At 35.6% G+C, this 21,678-nt stretch overlaps 1 protein-coding gene across 1 annotated transcript; it reads left to right on the top strand.

Annotated features, from left to right (window-relative positions):
• The first annotated feature begins 666 nt into the window (after positions 1–666).
• LOC118752259 (insulin receptor-like) lies at positions 667–20,296 on the top strand. The gene is made up of 11 exons (XM_036487118.1): positions 667–1,879; positions 1,964–2,266; positions 5,752–6,001; positions 6,062–6,090; positions 8,459–8,574; positions 8,661–8,869; positions 8,940–9,126; positions 14,186–14,402; positions 14,477–14,564; positions 14,642–14,804; positions 19,567–20,296. The coding sequence occupies exons 1-11, from the start codon at positions 1,253–1,255 to the stop codon at positions 20,192–20,194; spliced, it is 2,817 nt and encodes a 938-aa protein (XP_036343011.1). The 5' UTR covers positions 667–1,252; the 3' UTR covers positions 20,195–20,296.
• Positions 20,297–21,678: the final 1,382 nt, after the last annotated feature.

Here is a 21,678-nt window from a genome sequence, read left to right as displayed (position 1 = left end):
ACCCAACTTTGGCCTACCGGCAACAAGCGGACTCATTTTCCATTATTTCCAGGGTTAATTCAAAATGTAGCTCACAAGCGGATTTCTCCTTTAAGCAAATTTTAAGGAGCACAATTTTCTCATTGCCGGAACCGGTTCCAACACGCATAAGCAAGTGGCCAAAAACCGCCACATACATATGTATGTACATATCGTCGGTGATATTGCAAAACGTTCTATGTCACTTATTACCACTGGTGCTTAATTGATCTGTTGTCTGTATCTGATCGCTTCTGGCAACCATTCATCTTCTTCAGCGAAAGGTAGCCAGTTTTATCACTCGTTTATTTGGGTGTAAAGATTTACAGATGCATTCCGGTGCACGTAAGAGACCATCTAAATGTCAAGGTTACTAATAGACATAGACCGTTTTGCAGTATCACCGACGATATGTACTTCGATCACAGAAGATTCTGCAAAATAATGCAGCCAAGTAGGAGCATTGGTTAACAAAAAACGCGCGCTCTATCACACAACAACAAATATAACATTCGGTACTTCGATGCTCTTTGCCTTACTTTAAAATACTTTGCAGATGAGTAAAGTGATTGAGCTCACCTTTATAATAATGGCGTGCATTCCCTTCGCTCATATATTTTTTCTCTTTCAACCATGCGAACACCTTCGCCTTTCCAGTAACTTCCTTCATTCGAAGCGCTTAATTGAATATCTGTTGGAGAAACTATAACAACAATATCGATGGGAGCTTTTCGCCTCAGTTCAACGATCAATTGCAAACAGTTCAATTTCAACTTTGTTGGCGCGCGCTTCGAAATCTAAGCGTTAATTACGGAATAACACGATAGTTCTAACTATTTTGAAAGACTTCCTAGAAAAGTGAAACGTGAATAAAATAAATTTGTTTAAATTGATGTCATCCAAGCTGCCAATAGCATTGTAATTATCACTCACTTAACAACAACAACTGCGACGACGACGACGACGACGACAACGACAGTGAAGCGCACTCTTCATCTTATGTTGACATTACTCAGCGGCGAGGTCAAGCTCTTAATTGAATTACATCCAAACGAACATACATATCTACACATGTCTGTAGTACAGTACTATAGAAAAAATAACGGCAAACAAGTTCTCTAACCAACCCAACCATCCAACAACGACGACGCCGCCGCCGCCGCCTTTCTCAGTTGCCACCGCGTCAGCTGGCAATGCACTAACTGCAGTTGGCAGACATTCACCCACGGGGACAATGGCAAAACATCTGGATATAGTACCTGCAACACTACAACGCAGCCTCTTTGTTTTGCTGCTTTGGGCGCTCATCCTGCAGGCGGCAATCGTACAAAGAGATGCACCCATCGCAATGGCAGACAAAGTGTATGCCGACGCTGCTGCCCGCCCTTTTGCTAGTACGAGTAACACGCCACCGGAGTCGCCAACACCGCCCCGCACATGCAATTCCATTGAGGTGCGCACAAGGAAGGATTTTGCATTGCTACAGAATTGTACGCGCGTGTTGGGGCATGTGTGGCTGGCGCACTTGCAAATGACGCCCAACGATGTTGCCGCGCGGCAATTCGCCTCCACCGTGACGGAGATTAGCGATTATCTGTTGGTTCATCGTGTGCATGGCCTACGAAGTTTGGAGCAAATATTTCCACATCTACAAATTATACGCGGCCGTCAATTGTTGTTCGATGAGTTTGCGCTGGTAGTGTATGAAAATCGCGATTTGCAAGATTTGGGCCTGAAGTCATTGCTACGCATACAAAAGGGTAATATACGCATTGAAAGTAATCCATCTTTGTGCTATGTGGATACGGTGAACTGGGTACAGCTGCTGGGCAATAGCACGCAGCAGCATTTTTGGCATAAGGTTTGCATTTTTGAATTTGAACTGTAGCAACGGGTTATATATTTGTTTTTGTTTTATTTTTTTTTTTTCATCCACTCATTGCAGAATAATAAATTGCACAATCACTGTACGCAATGCGCTCGCAGCACCAGGCAAGTTATCGTCGAGGAAGATCTTCCGGAGAAGTTGCGTAAGCATTGCTGGAAGTTTAATATGCCACAACGACGGCCTGATACAAGCAATATTGTCAATTGTCGGTCGGACTGCGGCATGCGTGGCTGCGATGAAAATGGTAGCTGTTGTGATCGTAATTGTCTGAGCGGTTGCGACGGCACGAACTGCGTGTTGTGCGCGAATCTGAACATGGAGCGACAATGTGTGGACGCTTGTCCACAGAACTACTATCAGGTGCGTCCCAAAATTTCTTGTTGTTACCACTTTTTTCCAGAGCAGTCCTTTTTTTTGTGCATACGCAAAATACTTACATAAATATTTTCCGTTTTTACCAAAACTTTCTATTGAAGTCCGGGTTTGCTACACTGAATTTAATGCTTTTTCGCTTAGTATTATTTTATTAAAACAAAAGTTTTTCGTAAGACAATTGTCAATTCCAGCAACTATCTTAAAAGCTCCTTTTTGTGTTTCCAAAGTCTACTTGAAAGATCTGCTAACGAGGAGGCCTTAGGTTAAATTAAATAAAAAATATCTACATATTTTTTCTAATAAAAAAATTATTTTTTAAACAATAAAACCTAATAATTAGAAGGAAAGTAAATAAATAAAAAAATGTATTCAAAAAAATATAATAAAAATAATATGATATCAAAAAAATAACATTAAAAAATTGGAAGAAATTCCATTTAAAAAGAAAAAACATAATTAAAATGAAAAGAAATAAAATAAGTTCCTAAAAATTAAACGAAATGTAAAAAATATACTTTACTTTTAAAAAGGAAACAAGTAGTTTTTAAACAAAAAACACAGCCGACTTCAATTCGCATATAAAAATTTACGTGTACCGTTATTTTCTAATGATCCAATGATCTTATTACAAATTACAAATTAGTATGAAACTACCCCTGAGGCACCACCTTTCCGGTTGACGTGGTCCGAAGTTATGCGGTAATATACATAAAAAAATATTCCGATCATTTTATAACCTCCTCCTTTTTTTGAAGTCGGTTAAAAATTTTGAAATATAGTAAGTTTTTAAAAATTAACTGGAATTATAAATGTATATATGTCTTTTTCTTTTTAAAACAACAAAAATTAAAAACTAAAAATTTAATTAAAAAAGGAAAAAATTAAATTAAGAAAAGAGAAACTTAATAAAGCAAGTTTCTAAAAACTAGCTTAAATAAAAGAAAGTTTGCAAAGGAAAATTAAATCAACAAAAAAATATTGAATTAAAAAAATAAAAAATTATCACAATAGGTTTCTAAGAATTAAATTATATTTAAAAAATATTGTGCTTTTTAAAACAAAAAAAAACCCAAAACAAAAAAATCTCGATTAAAACAGAAAAACCATTATTAAAATAAAGAAAACCAAAAAATTTCTGTGATATAAAGGTGTTAAAAATTAAATTAAATTAAAAAATATTTTTCTTTTTAAAATATTTTATGTAGTATGTAACCGAAAAATCAAAAGAAAATTAAATAATAAAAGAAAAAATAATAATTAAAGAAAAGCAGAAAAAATAAATGAAATTTAATTGAAACTAACAAAAAAAGTTCTAAAACAATTAAATCTTAAAACTAAATTAAAGAGGGAAATAAATACATATATAAATAAAAAATAAGAAAATCAAATAAATTTTTCCACATTAAAAGAAAATTTAATTTAAAACGAAAAAAAATTAGTGAAAATATCATTAAAACAAGTTTCTAAAAATTAAATAAGATAAACAAAAATTCTTTTTAACCCTTGAGCTGGGAGGGGAAAAATTAATGTTGTTCGCGAGTATCATTATGTGATACCGCTTGAGTAAGAAAAGCAACAACAATTTGCAAAAATGGTAGAAGTGATAGCTATTTCGGAAATCACCACATTTCCTTATCAGACTTCTTTCAGTAGGATTCGAACCCACGATCCCACTGACTCAGCCAGTTGCCTGCGCACTGTGCTAAGTTCGTCTTGTAAATTATCGTTGCTTTTTTCCTTTTTTGATGTGATTTCCGAAATAGCTATCACTTCTAGCATTTTTTCAAATTATTATTGCTTTTCCACAATCAGTTTTTCATTAAAAACCGCCTCAAGCTCAATAAAAATTGTTGCATTTAAAAAAAAAAACTCTTTTTAAAATACATTTTCTAAACTTTGGATACACTTTCGATAAAAGTATTTTCGTTTTCACAGTTGAAATTCTAAAATCTAAAAATAAATAGAAAACTTTAAATAAAAAACAAACAAATAAAATATACATACATAAGTTCCAAAAAAAAAATTATAAAATTAAAAAAAAAAATACGATCATGATTCCTGTTCGAACTAAGAGCTGCTAGCTTTGCAGAAATCCGGAAAGCCTAAACTTGATGCTTATAGGGAATTCTTGCGTGAGCACAACTTGGCCATACAACATCGGTTCATGCATTTCTAGAGATATATTCGGAAAAAAATCCCTTTGAAGCCGGCGCCCAACACATTTCTTGAGGTATGACGTCGAAGTTTCCAAAGATCATCGAAAGGCCTCTAGCAGAGAGATCTCACTCTTATCTTGAAAATTAAATCTTATAAATATATATAAAGCCAAGGCACATTAAACAGGTAGTATCAGTAGAGCAAAAACAACATTTGCGTGTATTTTGTTGTTGCTTCTGGTATCGAAAGTGTCAAAAACTGTTCTGAATTTTTTCTTCTAAATCAAAGCGTGCCATGTGAAATACAAAAAATTATAAAAAATAAAAAATTGAAATTGGAAAAAATAAAAATTTATGCAACTTTCTTTCCTAGTAAATTTGTTTGCTTCTCGAAGCATTGATCCATCCTTTGCAAGGCCCAGTAATCCGCGGTCGTGCTGCCGAGTTGGGCGAACGTTCCAAAAGCTGCTATTCAATCGCTTGTTTTGTATGGAAAAAGGTTTCACATGCAAATGGATTTTAACAATTCAGAATTTTTGTGAGAAAAAATTAAAAATATTTGACATTTTCGAGACCAAATAATTTGAAAATAAATCAAATCAGCTGCTCTACTGATACTACCTGTTCAATGTACCTTGTATAAAGCATTTGCATATCTCTTTATTTTTTGGAGTAAATGTAAACAATTTTTGATGTGTAAACAGCTTAGCTTTCGGTATAGGTAAAATTTGCGTTCCCCCAGCAGAAAATTTTTAACTGCTTCGTGTTTAACCAAGCAAAAAATCTGTAATTGTTTATTGTGTGTACAAATGAACATATCGGGACTATTTCAGGGATATTGCAAGACAATTTCTGCACTGGATCACGATTAGTTTAGGACCTTTTCGGGATTAGCTCGAGATAATTTTTGGACCCATACTGGATACTTGCGGGACCAGTTCACGACTATTTGGGGACCCTTTTCAGACTGGTTCTAAGCAATTTTGAGACCATTTCAGAAACGTTTCTGAATCATTTCGGGATAAGTTCAGGGCTTTTTCGATCGTTCAAAACTACTACATGGCCATCTTGGGTCCAGTTCATGCCTATTTCAGGACCAGTTTGGCACTATTTCTGGACCATTTCAGACTGGCTCAGGACAGTGGTTATGAAAGGTCTTGTACTGGACCCGAAAAAATTCATAAAATTAAATTAAATCATTGTTTAGTTTCTAATCTAACCTATTTATGTACGCTATAATTAAGCACAATTTAAAATTTTCTATCTCCATCCTTGGTACTTATTTATCATTCCTTTGCCACCTCGGTTCCATAGTACCAAGATCGCGAATGCATCAGCGCCGCCAAGTGCCGCCAAATGGGTTGGATACCACACCCTCCTGACTCAGGCTGTTTGGAAACATGTCCCAAGAACCATTTGAGCCAAGTCGATGCAAAAGGCCAAACATACTGTAAATTGTTATGCGCTGGAAAATATAGCATACATACAGCAGATGATTTCGAAAGCTTAAAGGGTTGTATTACCATAAATGGTTCATTAACCATAGAGTTGACCGATGTTAAAAGTAAGTTCGCTTAGTCGCTAATAAAATTGAACAAAAATTAAATCTAAAATCTTATTTCAGCCAAAATCACCGACTTGGATAATGCGCTGGTTAACCCAGATAACCCTAAAAGTTATTGAGATAGTAAAGCAACAATATTTAACTGAATTTGGGCTTCAAATGTAATAAAAAAGAAATGTGCCTACTTAGTTCAAAACATTTTATTCATAAACCTTGAGTATTTGGCCGTACTATATATAGTACATTAGGGAGATATGCATTGTAATAAAGGAAAATTAATTTTTAGTATGAAATGAAATAAAGCACTTTACATGCACTCCAACGTCACACTTCGAGCATCTGGTCGTGGTCCTTTCGTGGCAAAATCCACATCGAGTTTGTTTATCCTGAGGAATAACGAAATGATCAAGGTGGTCATATCGTAAAACTGTTCCTTGTGAGCTACTTGCGTGTCCTCTTTGATAAGATGGGTTTTTACGATTTTGAAGCAGTAATGTTGTTGCAATTACCCTTCTAAATTTCAGCTGATCCAGGTTTCCACCTTGTTTGCGCTGCAACTGCCATGCATTTTGTATAGCCATGTCAATACAGTGACCCAGCAAACAGTTATACCACTTTTTGCCTCGGATGGAAATTCTATACAGGCTGATATTCTGATCTGAACGATCTACTCCTCCCATGTTGGCATTGTACATGTTTATGAGGTGTGGCTGCTCAACTTGAATATTCTTTTTTTGCTGTCGTGAATAACGTTTTACAGCATGGATCGGTGCTAGTCCAGCAAAATTAGAAATAAGGCAGACCATATTATTGTCATGCCACTTCACTGCTATTATATTTTGATCAGAGATTTTTGCATAGTCATACTTTCCCCTCTTATCTTTTTTCATATGCTTCGAATCTGTTAGAGAAATGTCTTTTAACCGGTTTTCTCTTATTGTTCCTGTTGAATATAGGTTCCATTCAGTTAGTTTGTCGATCAAAGGAATCGAACTGAAAAAATTATCAAAAAAGAGATGGAAGTTCCGGTTTGGCCACTTGGCACGTAAGGCTTGTGCATATTCTAGCACTACTCCACCACCAACACCAAAATCAGCGTAGTCTTTGCTTATGTTTGTTGACGCACCCTGATATGGTTCAAACCAGTTCAAATAGCCCAATCGGGTGGCACCGACCCACAACTTATATCCGTAACGAATAGGTTTTCCATGGATGTACTGTTTACAGCCATGACGGCCATAGTACGGTACCATGGCCTCGTCAACGGAATGCATTTCTTCGACTGGTGAGTTCTCCATGAATTTTTTATTCAGCAGACGAAACAGAGGCCTTACTTTTGCAAACTTGTCATCGATGTTCAAGTGTTGATTGTCGCACACGTGAAAATTTGAAAAAATCAAATCAAATCTGTCCCTCGAAATTGCTTCTGAGACCAAGTCATTGTGGCAGTCTTTTTCGCGTTCCCAGAACATTTTTCTTCTTGGAACCTGTATATATCCGCTTAGAATCAAAACTCCAATGAATGCCAAAATCTCACGCTTTTCAAGGATTGCGTTAACATTTTTTTGTTGCGCGTACTTGTTACTCTCAGACAAAATAAGTTCTATCACTTCATCATCAAAGAACTTTGAAAAAAGTTCCAGCGGATTTTCGGTGTTCACTAAAACTTCAGAATCTTCGAAATCTGTTGCAATAACCGCCAAATCTTCTTTTACCCAATTGTATTTCTTTTGCCTTTTCACATTGCATTTGCGAACATTCTCTTGCTTTTGTAGTAGGCTCAGTGGTAAGTCATCATCCGAGTCTTCTGAAGAAGTACTCTCGTCATTTTTTCTTTCAAATACAACTTCTGCTGGGGCCTGTAGTTGTGAAGCTGGGAGGTTATCCATCTGCATATAATCTTCATCCCCAGAGTCTTCATCTGTCAAATCACCCGTTGCATTATTTGGTGGAAAAATACACACTTCTTCAACTCTAGTTTCATTTGTATCATCTTCCTCTAATATAGCAAGAACTTCGTGAAGAGAAATCCCCCTGTGACATAACGAAAAAATACAATGCATATTTTCCTAATGTACTAAATATAGTACACCTTCATTTGTTTATCCAAAATCCATGAAATTTTACAAAAATAACTTAATTTTTCATGTCACTCCGAAAGTGTCACTATATTTCTTTCACTTACCAATGAAATAAAAATTTTCTTTATAAATACAATATTCTATACTCTCTTACCTTTCAAACCGTATGTTGTAGTTTTGCATTTTCTATTTTTGTCTAACTTTGAAGCACACAAACACAAAATTTTAACTGTAGCTTTTGTTTGAGTTCAATCTCGAATGACTGCCTTACGCGTACTGAGCAGTTGAATACGCTTCGCGCTTTTGCACACATTCAAATGTGAGCATGCTGCTCATGTTCTTGCTGTACTATATTTAGTACATTAGGTACATCTGGGTTAATATCACCGAAATCACAGGCTATTTGAAAATCATAAACTCACCACAGTTGCTGTCGCTGCATTTCTTGCGCAATTTAGTCACCATACGCGGTGAAGAGCTTATAGATGATTTGTTAGTATCTATTCGTTATTTCGGTGGATATTGTTTGGTAACTCGCAACTTATTTTTTAACTAAACGTCTTCCAATTCCCTTTTAGGTATGCACTTTATGCTGTCGATAATTACCATTTATCTGAAATTTGGACGCCAAATCAAAATGTTGCCATATTAAAAGGCAGCATTTATTTTCACCTCAATCCGCGACTGTGTTTGAATAAAATTCGTCAACTTGAGAAGTCTTTAAAAAGCGCCAAACCTATTACCACAGTAAATGTTTCACCACACTCAAATGGAGAACGGGTCATTTGTATGCTGTTGCAGTTGTTGTTTGTGCATTTGTGTATAATTATTTTTATTTTTTTCGAAACAATTTTCAGGTAGCAGTCCTCTGGGCGTCTTAAATGTTACAGTTGAAGATTTCAATTCTACAGCAGTGCGCCTGAAAATAGATACATTTACTGTTAATAATATACAAATTATACTGGGCTATGTGTATTACTATAAGGAAGCGCCCATTAAGAATGTCACTCTCTACGATGGACGACATGGCTGCGGACATGATAGGTAATTAGATATTAGTGTGCTTGAGTTTTTTGACGTTTTTTGTATTTTTTAAGTGCTTTAAGTATCGCCTAATTACCTAAGATCCATATAAAATACCGTTTATTTTTGAGATTTTTTTTTGGTGTCGGATTTTTGCACTTTTTTTTGAATATAGTATTTTTAGTATTTAGTATTTATTTATTAAGCCAATCAGAATAGAAAATCTTACAGGCTAAGTAGAAATATGTGATAACAGTAGGCAAATTACTAGTATACATAAATGGCTCACTTATAAAGAGGGTTTATTGTATTTAAAAAGCACTCTTTTGAACAAGAAAAATCTATTTCCAAATAATTAGTAATTCTATTAAACTCAATCAAGGATCTAGTAATAGGAGCATTGATTGCATAAAGAGCTTTGAACAGACGAACGTTGAAGAACTCAGAGTTCCTAAGGGCTCTGGCAGGAATATTTATGAAAATCCTCTCCAGGAGCATGGGGCAGTCAGTAGCACCACGAAAAACGTCAAAAATAAACGACAGCGACAAAATTATTCTCCTGTTCTGCAGTGACTTTAAGTTGATCAATAGGCATCTAGACTCATAAGTCGGAATGGGTTCAGAAAAGCGTAAGCTGCGCAAAGCAAAATATAAAAATACTTTCTGAATCCGTTCGATTCTTGCAATATGGCACTGATAATAAGGCGACCAAATAAAACAAGCGTACTCAAGTTTAGAGCGCACAAACGCGGTGTATAAAAGCTTTAGCGTATAAGGGTCAGTGAACTCTGAGCTATGACGTCTAACAAAAGCAAGCATGGCATACGATTTCGAAATGCAAAGGTTAATATGTTTTGCGAAAGTAAATTTGGAGTCAAAAGTTACCCCCAGATCTTTTATTTCACTAACCCTTGTAAGGGGCGAGTTAGATAAATGGTATGAGGCTTCAATGACGTTAACGCGTTTTGAAAAAGTAATCTGAAAACATTTTTTTAAATTAAGAGTTAACCGATTGCTATTACACCATGTACTTAAATTATCCAAATCTAATTGCATCAGTTCAGAGTCATGGTGACTGTAAATGGGTGAATAAATTTTTAAATCATCCGCATATAGTAAAAATTTTACTGTAGAAAAACAGGAGCGAATGTCATTAATAAACAATAAGAAGAAAAGTGGACCTAAGATGCTTCCCTGTGGAACACCAGAGCAGGCAACGAAAGGAGAAGACCTGACATTGTCCACAATGACCCTGCAACTGCGATTACGTAGGTACGATTCAATCCAGTTTAGAAACACTGAGTGGAAACCCATACAGGCAAGCTTATTGACCAGGACTACATGGGAAACCCGATCAAATGCTTTAGAAAAGTCCGTATATACTGTGTCAACCTGACATCCAGACTGAAAAGCTGCGATGCAGTCATCAGAAAAAATAGCTAGGTTAGTCACAGTTGAGCGTCCCGGAAGAAAGCCATGTTGCTCTGGGCATACCATATTCTTAACGAAAAATATTAATTTTTCCTGGATGATGCATTCAAAAAGCTTTGACGTGGCGGAAAGTTTTGAAATGGGTCTGTAATTGCTAATGTCATTTTTATTGCCACTCTTGAAAATAGGTGTAACAAAAGCCACTTTCCACGGATCAATGAAAGTGCCCGAGGACAGGGAACTATTAAATATTAATAAGAGAGGATAAACAAGAGCTTCGCACTGCTTAAACAAAATTGCAGACAGACCATCAACATCGGTATTTGATGACTGTTTAAGTCGAGAGATGCCACTAACGATATCTTCGGAAGAAAGTTCAAGATTTCCAAAATCAATTGAAGGTTGTATGTTGAAACGAATGTCCTCACCGTTATCAGAGTCAGACGCGAAGTTGGCCATGAAAAACTCAGCGAACAGATTTGCCGCATCAGCAGGAGAATCAACAGCTTTGTCGCCAAGGAAGAGAGAGGACGGAATATTCGACACAGACTTTTTTGACTTAACAAAATTCCAAAACGATTTTGGATTTGTTTTTAAGTTTTCTTCAAAACTTAAAATGTAATTTCTGTGCAAAAATTTATCTAGACAAGCGAACTTCTTTTCAAACTCTTTATACTTTTCGAAGAACACCATATTTTTACTATTTTTAAACTTGCGGAAAAACTTATTCCTCAGATTTCGAATTTTCGTCAGGGCTGCATTATGCCAGGGAACTTTGTACTTCTTTTTTGAAACCAAAGGAATAGACTGTTTACAAATATCCACAACAGTTGTTCTAAATTTCTCGAAAGAACTGTTAGTGTCTAAGTTGTAAAACAAGCTATCCCAGTTAATTTCTAGAAATAGATTGTTCAAGTCAAAAAAGTTGCAACGCTTAAAATTAAAAGAAAGATATGATGTATCGTTTCTAACTTTGGCAAATTTATAAAATTCAAAAGTTATGACTAACGGAACATGATGCATGTCAGACTTCGTCACAGGTGAATCGCATTTTAGCAATGTGTAGTTTAAATTATTACTTAAAAATACTAAATCTAAGGTGCGACCAAGTAGATTTGGGTAATTTGCCCTAAATCAATGCTTAAAAAGCTATCTATTAAATATATTTCATTCAGGCTAGTAACATCACTCGCTATTAATGAAGAACTGGAAGTATTCCGAGACCAATTTATGTTAGGAAGGTTGAAATCGCCTAGCACGCAAAGATGGTCGCCTCCTAATTTGTTCAGAGCCAATGCAACGATGTTGTCGACATGCGCTGTATATAGGTCATGGCTACTGTTGGGCGGAATATACGAAGCACAAAGAAAAATTGAGTCTGAGGTGCCTCGGATAAGAACACAAAGTTGATCAAGCAGCGCATCATTATTATTAAGTGCAACCTCAGAAGCGTGATGTTTGCAGGGCACTGCGATGAGAACTCCACCTCCTCTAGCACATCCAGTGAGGTTGGCATTTCTATCCTTGCGGAAGACATTATAAAGCTTGGGGTCGAAGAACTCCTCGCTATTAAAGTTCTCATTTAACCACGTCTCAATGATAACGAAGACATCATAATCCTGATGTGAACTGAATAGCCGCAAGAGCTGGGATTTTGTTCTAACACCAGCCATGTTTTGCATGTAAATTTTTAGGCCACTGATTGTTCCACCGGGCCCAACCGATTGCCGTTGGACATCGGTTGGACCTCGTCGTTTTTTGACCCAAATTTAAATGGCCTCACAGCTATATTTGTAGGCCATAGCTCTGGCACCAATAGCTTTTGAAGTGAGCTGGCTTCAACGCCCAGCTTAAAGTTAATATAACGCAGAGATTTGGGATCCACGCCAGCCTTTACCAATGGAATACAGACGATAGAGTTTTCGTCTATCCCGGTATGTTGAGAAATGTGCGATGTTAATTTTTCGGATGTAACCGAAGCAGAGAAAGGCGAGATATGCAACCACTTCCTTTTCGTAACAGCACTTAAATCACCATGAATTGCCGACCCAACAACTAAAGGTTGCGCTAGTAAAGGCAAATTAAGTTGTTTACCATTATTTGGGGTGGGTCTAATGTTGGTATTTGCAATTGCAGCATTATTGTTGCTTTCAGCACTATCCGGATTTGAGCTAGTACCTGCTTCAGCATTATCATTGTTGGGAGCGCGTTCTCGGTTGAATTGGTTTTTATTATTATTTCTTCGTTTGTTCTTTTTTTTATTTTGCACTCTTTTCCATTCGTTTTGGTTACCAACAACTGCAGGAGGGTTGTCAACAATAACCGAAGTAGGCGAAGAAAATTGAGAGGCAGGGGCGTTAGGAATTGGCGTCGCAGTTGAAATGTTAGCAGCAGCATCGTTGGGCAGCATTATTGCCGGTAGATGAGTAGCTGTATCAGCTGGTATAATAACAGCATTAGCATCGACGTTGACAGAGCCAGTATCAGTTGAAGTGCTAGCAGCAGCATCATAATTAGAAGAGGGTAGAAGAGTAGCGGATGCAGTCTCAATCTGATTGTAAAGTCTCCCGGCCTCTTTAGCGGCGCCGTCGGCAGAGCCATTAGCGCCCGTTGACATGCAAGAAGAGGCTGGGTGCATAGATGAAGAGAAGTTGTATTTGTTTACACTGCACAGTTTCTCAAATTGTGTGAGCAAATGAGACAGAATGGAATTGTTGTCATTGAGCTTACACTGCACGTCACGAACCTCAGCTTGAAGGGAATCGGTTTTTTTGTCGTAAGCACTCATTATCTTCATGCAAAACATTCAAAGCAGAGAGAAGATTAGAGTTAAGTAATTTCAACTCAGCAAAATTGTCATTAGCAGTGTGGGAATTAGGCACTTGCACTTGAGTGGTTTGTTGTTGTTGTAACGAAGAATTATTCGAAGTCATAGACTCGTCTTGTTGATCAGCAGCACACAAACCACAAATGTAGATATTGTCAGCATTATTTAGGTTATTTAAGTCGGCAGGCAGGCTACCAACAACACAACTCAAATGGAAAATTTCTCTGCACTGATCACATTGCACTGAAGTTTGGGCGCGCTCAACTCTATGGCCACAAAAACAGGGCATAATGTAGCAAATATTAGAAAATGATAAGCACAGGAAAAGAAAAACAGAGTCAATGACTATAACACAATTTTAATTTTAATTTTAATTGTTGTGCGACAAAAAATAAAAGCTCGAATTATAAACATAAATTTTTTGTGACATAAAACACTGCAGACCGTTAGCGACAAGTAGTCTCGAAAAAAAATCTCAAAAGTGAACATGATTTTTTAGCCGTTTGAAACTTGCACTTCATTAGACCAAAATTGCATGCATACGCAAAAATGTTCTAAAGATTCGGATTAAAAAATTGGAATTTTGATGAAAATTTTATGAATTTTCCTAAATTTTGTATACAGTTTTAATTTGTGATTTATATATTTTCGGGCAAAGCGTGGATGGTATTTTTATAGAAAAAATATATTAAACAAAATAAAATTAATCAGCACGTGGACATTTGTTTGAGTCACTGTATGTACATAAATACATGCATATATATGTATACATACATATATGGAATTTTGAAACCTAAAATATATAGTTACACTCTTTTACAGTTGGCGCATGGATATAAATCCCACCAAAAATGTGCGCTATATAATTTCAAATCTGAAGCCTTATACACAATACGCCTACTTTGCGAAAACCTTAACAATGACTGACTATCACATACAAGTAGATGCCTATTCAAAAATTCAATACTTTCGTACGCTACCGAGTAAACCGGGACCGGTGAGGAGAGTCTATTACACTGCAATCGCCATCGATAAAATAGTATGTCGAAATTTGCCACCATATTATTAATATATTTATTAAATCTCCATGTATGTACATATGTATTTACTAAGGTTCTCCACTGGTGGCCACCGCACATGCCCAATGGCGAAATTGAGATGTATTTAATCTATCACGAAAAAGTGATCATTGGTAAACATAGTAAGTTATTATTTCAGCGCATTAAATCGCTGCTGGTTCTTACATTTTTGTTTTCTTCCTTTGCAATTGTTACATAGATGTTACTCTAGGAAATCATCCAGAATTTTTGAGATACTCATCATCATGCGAGTGTGTTGTTATAAACCCTGAATACAGTGGTCCACTACCCAAGGATGAAAATTATTATAACAAAGATCAAATAATTTATGAAGAAACTTTGCCGAATTTAATTTTTGTATCGTAAGTAGAAACATAATTTTATTTTATTTAACATATAGTATATTTCCACTCAACGCTATATGACAACAAGTAATTTTAGCGAAAAAAAACCGACTTTAACTCTCATATAAAAAAAAATATATATATATAAATATGTATATATACAGTGTTGGAAAAAATAATAGAAACAGCTTATGGAAAAATATTAAATCAATTATATCATATATTTTTTGGAATGGCGCACCCTGTACAAATATCAGTTAAAGGTTGTTCTTTTGCAAAACATTATATTCCGCTTGTTTGTCTCCTTTCCACTTTATGTGCGAGAGAGTACACAATTGAATAGTTGCGCTTGGAAAAAATAATAGAAACAAAACGTGTTTGTTAATATTGGTGCTTTACAAAAGGTAAATTAATTATTTTTGGCACTTCTAATTGCGTTTTTAAAGAATGTTAACTAAAGTAGAGTTATACTATAGGTTATTGAAACATTAAAATGAATAAAATGGGCCGAGCTAAACACTGCACGGAAGGGGAGAAGAACTTAATAATAAGTTTAAGAAAACAAGGAAATTCGATGACTAAGATAGTAGATATGGTGGGCTGTTCCAAAACGAAGGTGTTCCCTGCCCTTCATAGCGTAAAAAACCAGAAACACGACGTGCAAAGCGAAAACTGACTGCTAGCGATCAAAGGCGTTTAATTCGGCATTACAAAGTTAGCCCTTTTCTGTCCTCAAGAAAGCTGAAAACAGAATTGAATGTCGATGTCACAAGCCGAGCCATGACGTACAGATTGGCAGAAGCCAAACTTTCTGCCAGAATCTCTAGAAAGGTGCCGTTGCTGAGCCTTAAAAACAAAAACAGCACACTTGGTTTTGCCAGAAAACATCTTTTTCGTCAAAATGGTGAAAAAGTGCTGCAGTCTGATAAGACAAAGAGTAATATGTTTGGATCAGATGGAAAATAGTGAATAGTAAAACGTCCTACGAACACAGCCTTTGATCCACAAGACACGAAAAAACGGTTAAGCACAGCGGGAGTTCCATTATGGTATAGGGCTGCTTCCCGAAGGAAGGAGTTGGTCCAATACTTTGGATTAAGAACAAAATGTGCGCGCTTGACTATGTAAACATATTACAGACGATAAGGCTTTCCTATGCTAAAGAGGAAATGCTATTGCGGTGGGATTTACTGCAGGATAATGATCCTAAACATGCATCAAAACTGGTAAAGTAGTGGTTAAAGAAGAAAACAGTGCAGGCTATGGAGTGGCCGCCACAATAGCCAGACCTCAACCCTATTTAGCACCTTTGGGCAGACTTAGAGAAGAGAATCGGGCCTTTTGAAGCCCGCAATAAAGACGAATTTGGGCACCACATTCAAAAATCGTGGTATTCCATTCCGAAAAGTGTTTGTGCAAACTTCGTCAATTCGGTGCACCGAATATGCGAAGAGGTAATCAGGCAATGCGGCGATTCAATAAGCAACTAAAACAATAATATTTTTTTAAGAATTTTTGGTTCAAAGCTTAGTTTATTTAGAAATAATACTTTGTTTCTATTATATCTTCCAGGCCAAAATTAAAAAAGGGGCCACAATTTATTATGGCTTATTGCCATTGCAAAAGAACACTAGATTTTATTTAACGTAAACGAAATGTACGAAATCGGAATGTGTTAAAAATGAAAGAGTTCTTCAAACAATAAAAAATATATGAAAGCTGTATGTTTCTATAATTTTTTCCAGCACTGTATTTTTATATATATATATATATCATGATCCGCTGATCGATTGACGTGGTCCAAAGTTATGCAGTAACATACATAAAAAAAAATAAAAAAATTAATAAGAAAATAAAAATATTCCGACGAACTGATAACCTCCTCCTTTTTTGGGTTATTTCGCTAATGAAAACAATCTATGGCTAGTAATAGAAAAAAAACTAGTAGGTACCTTTCTCGTCCAATGTTTTCAAATACAATTTAACTGCAAACTCAGTATCACCAATAGCGACGGTCCGATTAGATAATTTTGCGATTAATGTTATGATTAAGTCTTCACATCCATCGCCATTAAAATCCTGTTTTGCATATTCTATTAATTTTCTGTCAAATACAGTAAAATCTCAAAATTTACTGACATAATTTAAAAAAATACGATATTTATTGGCACCTTTACCGATATAAAACCGTAGTCCGTGTCAATTGGCACGGCCCACAGTGCTTCCCTTTCATATAGAATATGGGCAAAAATAGAATTTTGGACGGATTAAAATGAAAGTTCGCTTCTTAATAAAGTTGAGGACGCTAAATTCAAAAATGCAATTTACCGTTGGATAACTTTCTTACTTTCACTGTAATTGCAGTTTGAAGTTAAAGTTTTTATTTCTGAAAAGGGTTGCCACCTGTTACAAATTGTATTAAAATTATTTAATAAGTCAAATGAATTATATAGTACAATATGTGTATCAATTGAAATGGTTTTGAAAATGCTTTACTTCTAAACGATACGTAGAAATGTTGCCACATGTTTAAAAAATTAATTTCAGTTTAATTAAGGGAATAAGGTAAGTGAAATAAGTACATATATCAATATGGATATCGGAAACAAGAAGAGGTTGCACATATCTATCAAGAAATAAGTGAAGAGTAAAAACATCCCTGGGTTAATTTAAGAGTCCAGTAATTTAAAAGGAATGTAATCACAACAAATCACTGATTGACAATGTATATATTTGTTATAAAATAATAAATATTTTAATATTTTATTTTTCGTAATATTTTCAAGCTAAAACCTTCTTAAACCTCTTTCGTCTGACTCCCTTGTGGTGATACCTATCTATTTCAATTACCTAATTCCTTTAATTCAAGTGGAATTTGATTTTTTATACAGGTGGCAACACGCTGCATGTAGTTAATACACATTTCGGTTGATAACCATCTCTTAAAAATTCATTTATAAAAAAAAAATTTTATCTATTTTTTTAACAGTCTAATTTTTTAACAGGTGGCAACTCTTTAAAAAAAATTAACCTTCTATTGTCCACAGGTCAAGCTTTTTAATTCATTCATTCATTTTTGAAAATGGAACGAATCGTGCAGATCTCAAGGCACCAACAAAAAATTTAAAAATAATTTTATGCATTAGCGTAAAACGCATTACTCCAGAAAGTGCAAAAAATTAGGTTTTTATTTCTTCTTTTGAAAGCTAAAAGCCTGTACTATTTAATAAAATAATAAAAATAACCTATTTTTACATATATTTTTTATTCATTCAATTAAAATTTAGTATTTTTCGAAATTTTGGTTAAAAAGAACTGTTTTTCTGGAATACCGCAGGGACACCCCGTATTCAATTTTATTCCAAAATTTAAATTCCTGTAATTCTCTACTATCTATATGGAAACAAGAAACGTCAAACCAACGTTTTATTTCAAAGAATATTTTTTGGCATTTTTTTCTGTGAAGAGCTTACGCGTGGCTATGCTCTTATTCAAATTTTTAGTAAAAACTTTGTCGACTTTAGTGGCTTCCGGGCGGCATATCATTAATTTTTTGGGGAAATGTCTACCTAGGCGGCACTGTGGCGGCCTATCTTATGGGATTCTCGTGTTAACGAAAACTCACCACGGTGACGTTGTCGTTGCTTCTCTCTATCATCATGTGTCGATTTGCTTATCTAGTGTCTCTCCTGGCTACCTCTAGGATAAACGCTACTTTATCATTTTTCAAGTAGTTGAAACATGGTTGAACATTAGACATGCCTTCAAAATACTCTCCAGCCATGGAATCTCCAGCAATTGGGTTTCCTGTAACATGGCGAGAAACATTCCGGACGGGAACTTATACGGAAAGAAGTTATTGATTAGTCATACAATCTTCTTATCTTATTTGGTGCTGTAACCGCCTAAGCGCCAATTTGGCCGTTTCTCTTCAGTGGCAACTCATTCCAATTAGGAATTCCAAGTGAAGCCAAGTGGGTTCCGAGTCGAATACATTTAGATTTATGGATGGTGCTGCTGAGGACTGATTTAAGTCACCACCTGGAAGATATGTGCGAAGAAGAAGGTCTAATATCTCTTTCAAGCTTGTGTTGGTCCTCCTCCTTCCTTTTAGAGGTATGCTCCTTAAAATTAGTATGGAAGAATCTTTGGTTGATTCTTTTCTCTAGGATTTTCGCTTTGTAAGGCAGATATTTTGTAAGGGAATTTTTCTCCTCGGCGTTCAATTTAAAGAGATATTCCTAAATGCCGTGGCGAAGACAATAAAAAAGTGAACTTAATAACTTGATTAATAAATTTAATGTATGTACAAAGTTGTACCTTTGAAAAAAAGTTAACCGGAAACGTCCCATTCGAAGGCAAAGTAGGAATAATCTACAGTAAAAAGGGCATAAGCGCATGGTGACTAAAAGGAACAACGAACTACACTTTCCTAATTTTTTTATAAAATATATACTTACTGTTTAACCGACTTAAACGAAAACGGAGGAGGTTATCAATTCATCGGAATATTTTTTTTTCTTATTGTATGTACAGATGTTACCGAATAAATTTGGTCCACGTAATCGATCTCTATAATTCTTCTTTTAAAGGAAAGGGGTCTTAGCCCACAGGTGGTCCCATACTAATTCGGTTTAGATCTGATCACTGGATCATAAAGAAATTAACGGTACTCTTAAATTTTTATATCAGAATTTAAGTCGGTTTTTTGCTCAAAAATTACTTGTTATTACATATTTTTAATATTCATCAGACGACCGTAACTCTTTTCCTATTTCAGGCGCAAGGTGGATAACAGGCATGTGCGCCGCGAAGCCAAAGCAATTGCTTGCAACAATGGTACCAATTTTGTTGACGGCAAACTTTCCACTACCCCCAATACCATCAGCGCCTTTCTCGACAGCACATCTAAACTTATACGGCCCAAACGCAAAGTACCAGATAATACACACAAATTAGCTGAAAAAAAGAACAACAATAACCTTGAAGATAAAACCAACAAAGATGACCACGATTTGGAAGGCGATCCAAATTTCATGGAAGCAATACGCAATTTCAATAAATTCCGTGAACAACAGGAAGAAATTGCGCTCAACATGCAGGATACTGGACCTGATGATTTCCCTATAGTAAAACAGCGACCTGTATGCCAACTAGTCGGCGCCGCTGCGGAATATCAGCTGCAAAACGATTGTCGAGCGCAGGAAATTTTCGATGGCATAGCGGCGCCAGGTCATGTACACTCCTACAAGCTAGAAGGACTGGAACCAGATCAAACCTATCGCATTACCGTTCGTGCATGTGTAGCGAATTTGAAAAATGGCTGCGGCGTTGAGACAAGTATTTTTGCGGAAACGGTCAGCAAGAGTATGGAGGAATTCATAGAAGATTTGAAAGCGTTGGAGTGATCTAAGTGAACTGAGTGCATTAAACACATGCACTGTTAGTTTTAAAATTGTATTAATCACACTTTGTTTTTATTGCAATTCCAAATATATTTTTTAATTAAACGACATTTGGAAGTCATTTATGGAAATGCGTGCATTGGTTTCCTTTAATTTATGTCAAATGCAATTTCCGACGGCATGTCGATAATGCAGCACAAGTGGGAACGAGATGGCATAACATTCAATTTACAATTACAAAAACTAAAGTTATAACTGCACTACAAGCTTACGAGCCGTTGGCACTGTGATCTGGAACGAAGATCCGACGCGAAGTCATTCAAAAATAGGCTAGTAGCATACCTGATTCGGTTTATGTTTATCTAATAGCTAAAAGAATGTACTACACGAATCAGAAAAATCTTTAAATAATAATTATTTTTTTGTTATTGAAAACTCGAAATGTATCCACCCGCAAAATCAGTTTACCTAGCATTTATATGTCTCGTGCAATTATTTGTAAAGCCATTCTAAGAGGCTTACCCAAGAAGAACTTAAAAAGTGCTTCCTTGCTTGCCTTTTAGAAGGGCTTATCCATTTACAATTAACGCGAATGCATAAATTTATATTATAGAGCATTACAAATCAATTTCAATAAATCTTGTATGTTGCAATCACACATATTTGATATACATAAACCCATGATACAATAATTTTTAGAAGGTAGTTTCACTTCAAAATTTTTGACATAAACCGTGTCTGTGACAAACACGCAATGTGGCCACTGCTACGATATAGAACTTGGGGATTATCGCTTGTTATTTTAGATATTTTTTAACAGAACATGTAAAGATTTATATGTTTCATAACTGATCACTTAATTTTTAATATAAATATACGTATTTTATACATACATTTTTTCCACTGCTAATCACATGAATAAAAATCATAAAAATGAAAATATAACAGCAATATTTCTTGTTTATAATGGATTAGATCCATTGCACACCACGGACTTTATCGGCCGCCAATTTAGATGTGCTCGCTAGTCTTTCCATTGCACCACAACTTATTGGTCAGAGCGATTAAGCTGGTGTAATGTGCGCACCTCCATAAATCTTCATGTACATATTTCAAGCGAGCCCTGTCATTTAAATAGGCGGCCGATAAAGTCTGTGGTGTGCGGTGGCTCTTATAGCTGTGTCCTTACATCTATTCCGTGTGTTGCAATATCCACGAAAGCAGCAGTTAATTTTTTATTAAGAAAATTATTACAAAACATTCGAAAATTTCTCTACTTATATGTTTGGCTTTTCTTTGTTTTATTTTTCCAACGTCAAAAGCTGGATTTTTTTTTGAAAAAGTTGGTACAACAAAAAATACGAAACACGTTTTCTGTCAGATAGCTAACATGGCGGATAAGAAGAAGAAGTGAAACTACCTTCTAAAAATTATTGTATCATGCATAAACCTTAAGCAAATACTTCAAAGATGTATGATTTTTATAA

This window comes from Rhagoletis pomonella, unplaced genomic scaffold (genome assembly GCF_013731165.1).
Source record: "Rhagoletis pomonella isolate Grant_MI unplaced genomic scaffold, Rhpom_1.0 Rhpom_scaffold_01355, whole genome shotgun sequence".
NCBI lineage: Eukaryota > Metazoa > Arthropoda > Insecta > Diptera > Tephritidae > Rhagoletis > Rhagoletis pomonella.
The sequence above is the reverse complement of the archived record's forward strand: the minus strand, read 5'-3'. Positions and strand labels throughout refer to the sequence as shown.